At 27.2% G+C, this 4,691-nt stretch overlaps 1 protein-coding gene across 1 annotated transcript; it reads left to right on the forward strand.

The window, feature by feature from the left end:
* Positions 1 to 2,029: 2,029 nt before the first annotated feature.
* Positions 2,030 to 4,434, forward strand: LOC145828485 (aquaporin-7-like). The gene is made up of 4 exons (XM_082936239.1): positions 2,030 to 2,149; positions 3,108 to 3,226; positions 3,639 to 3,850; positions 4,257 to 4,434. The coding sequence occupies exons 1-4, from the start codon at positions 2,032 to 2,034 to the stop codon at positions 4,432 to 4,434; spliced, it is 627 nt and encodes a 208-aa protein (XP_082792365.1). The 5' UTR covers positions 2,030 to 2,031.
* Positions 4,435 to 4,691: the final 257 nt, after the last annotated feature.

The following is a 4,691-nucleotide window of genomic DNA, read 5'->3' on the forward strand; positions in this document are numbered from 1 at the left end:
TTAATTCTTATTTGTAACATGGTTACAAATACCATGCATAGAAAACTGTGGAAACTTTTTTTTGTCAACCATTGAAAATACAGAAAAAACGATACCCGCCCGGGGAACTTAGGTTGTCCATCCTTATTTTATAATAAATTATAAAATATAGTATTTTTAATCAAACCTAAAAGGTTAAACATTTTTTATTTTTCATTCTCTTCATTTTCAAAGGTAATTATAACCATATAAACTTTAATATTTGCATATTATTTACTTGTAAACAATATAAAACTTAAATGACTTACATAGAAAAATTTATAAAACTTGTGAACTATGATATTAATCAAAAGTACATCAATTATTTTTTAAATGTTGTGCAATAGCGCCTTAAGAAAGGATTAAGTTCACTTATAAAAAAGAAAAAAAAAACGATGTTGCGCTTTACGGTAAGAACATTGCTAAAAGGAAAAATGTTAATGTCTGAATGATTATTTATAATGTTTTAGTACGGTATTGAAAATTAATACTAAATTTATTTTGAGCTGATAATTGATAGGTTTATTACTAATGCATTAAGCTACAATATATTTTATTTAGCTACATTTTGGTTAGTTTCGTTATTTTGTTGACTTAGCTATTTATTACTATCTTTTATAGATGTACTAGTACATACTTTTGGTTTATTGAAGTTAGTTGTTTTCATTAAACTAGGTACATACCAATTAACTAATCAATGTATATAATTAAAATATCAGTTAAAGTTTATTAACGGTTTGTTTTTTGAAACATTTTTTACAGCATAACGCCAGTTTTTTAATTTTCAGTTTATAAAACACTTTTAGAGTATATGAAAACTGAGAAACTAAACGTTTTAAAAACAAATTAAACTTTAAAACTTGTTTGTTTATTGAACAAAAAAAGTTGTCTTAATCAGCTTAACTTGAGTTATTTAAACTACAGCTTTTAACACTAGTTAAATGTATGAATTTTGGTAAGTAGTATATCTAAAGTCTGTAGAATTTTTTAACTGCTTATTAAGTAAAAGTATTAAAAACTTAAAAAGTATTTTTAAACTAAATTTAATGCAGATTAAAGCTATATTTTGATACTCTATTTTTGTACTTTATAAACGTGATAAGTGTTTTACTATAAAAATATTTATTTACCAAAAAATTGTTTTTACCTAAATAAATAGGTCAAACAATTTTTCAATTCGTTTTGAACAAGTTATCTTTTTTACGTAATAAACACAAACTGTTTTAAACGCGCAAATGCATAGACATGTAGTTAGATAAATAGTAAGTTGTGTTTTATGTGTAAAAGGAAGACTTTTCTAATTAAATTTAAGAATATAACTACCAGAGGTTTATTTAATCAACAGTATTATAATGGACCGTTTGAATTCACTAAAGTATAAGTTTAAAATTAAGAATTTGCTTTTGCGCGAACTTATGGCTGAATTTCTAGGTACATTGGTTTTAACAGTAAGTTGTTTGATATATTTTGTAAGTGTAAAAAAACTACATAGTTAAAATTTTCCTTTAATGACCATTAAAAAATTTAATCTTGCTAAGTAAGACTTTAATGAAAAATTTAAGCTTAGTTTTTCTTCTAGTTCACAAATTATATATACATGGCTTTTTTTTTATTCCAGTCAAAGTACTTTAAGTATCAATTTATAATATTTACAAACTATAAATTCTAAAATTAATAGACTTTTGGAAATGCAGCGATTGCGCAAATGATTCTTAGCAATGGAAAAGTTAATGGTTTTATATCAGTAAACCTTTCGTTTGGAGTAGGTGTTACCATGGCAATACTAATCTCAGAAAACATTTCAGGTAACCTTTTTAACTGCTCTTTATTCTAATAAATAGTTTAATTAGAAACAAAATAATACTTTACTGTAATATTAAGCTGAAATAAGCAAAGAAGTTTAATTAAATCTAGTTAAGAGACTAGTTTTAATTTCATCATACAAACTTAAACTTAAATTAAAACAAATTATTGATTAGTTTTAAATTATTAGGAGGACATGTAAATCCAGCGATGTCGCTGCTTTTCACTATTTTAGGCAGACTTTCATGGAAGAAGTTTGTTTTGTATGTTTTAGCACAAACTTTAGGAGGCTTTGTATCTGGCGCAATTGTATACTCAGTTTACTATGGTTTGTTTTTGATTATACACTTATCACACCTTAATTATTAATTTTACTGTAATATTTGTTCGTACTATTCTAGTAACAGCTTATTTTGTTCCAAAAATTACTTTTTAGTAAAAATTACATCAGCACTTAAAAAACATAGCGAAAGTAAAGGTTATTAAAGCAGTACAGTTTCGAATAAGATAAGAGCTGCGTAGGCTTATCAAAACCATTACATCAAAAATATAATTGAATTTATTATTAAAACTTATTGTGGTCACAACATAAGCGTTATTATACACAGTGCTGTTCACTGTTTTGTTCATAAAGTTTTGAAAGTTTCATTCACTTATGAACTGCAAAATTATCTGAACTCATTTTAAATACTTAAAGACTACAATTTAATCCTGTCTAATAAAATCACTTTTTTTTGCAATGTAGAAACTATGTATGTTAAATATATAAACATTATATAAGTACTATAGGGCTATAAGTAAAAACTTAATCTAAAAATTTATAAAAGATACACTTTTATAGGTCAAATTTTAAGTCTATTACAAATACTTATAAAATTTAAAGTCACTATAGCTTTACTTATATACTTTAAAATCTAAAACAAAATCAGTAAACTAAAACTCTACAGAAATATTTTTGACCATTAAACAAAACAGTTTAATTATATTAAAAAACAAAAAGATCATTTACTAAACATAAGCTTATAATTTACAACGTTTTTTTTACGTTTTGTTTTCTGAATATTAAAACCTGTGACTGTGATACCGATGTTCGTGAGTTTTCTTTTAGTTTGATTTATAATTGTGCGTTTAAAAAGTAGCTGTTTACATTAGCTTGTTAAACCTCTTGATATTTCAGCTTAAAGATAAGTCAAAGTTCGTATCGTATTTTACCACAGTTAATTTTCTTAACGAAGTGTTTTTTTTTACAAAATTTTTGAACAACGTTTGATTTTTACATTTTTCAGACGCAATAAATCATTTTGACAAGGGAGTCAGGGCAGTGACGGGGCCGACTGCAACTGCTGGAATATTTGCCACTTACCCTCAGGACTTCCTCACTACCGGAGGTGGATTGTGGGACCAGGCTAGTTTGTAAAAAATGATAGCTTTTCGACTGCTTTCTAAGTTTTTTAAATTTTAAACTGCTGACTTTTTTATTTCGAATACTTTAAAATTTTCGTAAAAAAAAAAATCTAAAAACGAGTTCGGCTTTCTTTATAAGATTATATTGCTACTATTATTGTAGTAATCAATATTAATAATAATTCAAACCAAACTCAGTTAAAATAAGCACTAAAAATATCACTACTACTTCTATTCATTTTGAGTCTAATTGTAAATGTTTGCCTAAGTATTAAAAAATGAACTTTTTTTTATAAAAAGCTCATCGCAGACCGCAGATTTTTGCTTTATGGGCTGCATTTGACCTCAAATTTGTCTTGCAATTTGACCGAATTAAAACCAATCAATTATAATTAACTTAATATTCAACTCAGGTGTTCGCAACTGCTTTGTTGGGCAACTGCATTCTGGCAATAGTGGATGGAAACAAAACCGCCGACGGACTCGCCCCGTTTCTAATCGGGCTAATTGTCCAGGGCATCGGGCTGGCTTTTGGCTTGAACTGCGGGTACGGAATAAACCCGGCTCGTGACCTCGGACCGAGGCTGCTCACCTTCGCAGTCGGTTACGGCGCGGAAGTGTGGACGTGAGTATGTTGTAAAAGTAATAGTTACTTTGACAAAGTAATTGAAAGTAAAACTCATGTTATTTGTCAAACTTTAACGAATGATTTTTTTGTCGTACAATTTCAAGTACTTTTTTTTACCCCACGTTATAGTAGTTAAATTATTATAAATAACTATCTTTGAGTCTTTAGGTTAACTAACTTAAATATTTTTGTTGGGTATTCTAATTAATTTCTTCTAAGCATTTTTAAAGCAAACAAATTAATTTTATATTTACAGTGAAACGCAAAAAGAATATACTTGTAAGGTAAATATTAGTTTGTAATATAATAAGTACATCCACTTATATCACTTATTGAAGTTTTAATATTTGGATACATATTTAAGAAAATAATAGAAAAAATACTTTAATTACTCTTTTTGCAGGGCTTATGACAACTTTAGCTGGATTCCGGTTGTTGGACCAATGATAGGTGCAAGCCTTGGAGGTCTCGTTTACAAAGCTCTAGTTGGACATCATCTTACAGAAGAAAAATGCAGTGAAAATGAATCGAATTCTGAGTTACCTGAAAAATGCGAAATTATAGAGACCTCGATAGCTTAATGCTGATTTTTGCTGTTACACGTCATTTAAGGTGTAAACTTAAAATAAAAATAACTTTTCAAAAGTAGCGTTTTCAAAATAGGTTTTTGAAATTTTTAAAATAAAAATCGCCAAGAAGAGTTTCGACATTTAGTGTTTCCATAAAAAAAATTAAATTTAGACTAAATCAATGCTTGACACAGAATAAAGTGATATAAAAAACGATTAGTTTTCAAACTTATACACACAATTTTAAGTTGGTTGTTTATCTAAAAGAA

This window comes from Thalia democratica, chromosome 2, assembly GCF_965202585.1.
Source record: "Thalia democratica chromosome 2, ktThaDemo2.hap1.1, whole genome shotgun sequence".
Taxonomy (NCBI): domain Eukaryota; kingdom Metazoa; phylum Chordata; class Thaliacea; order Salpida; family Salpidae; genus Thalia; species Thalia democratica.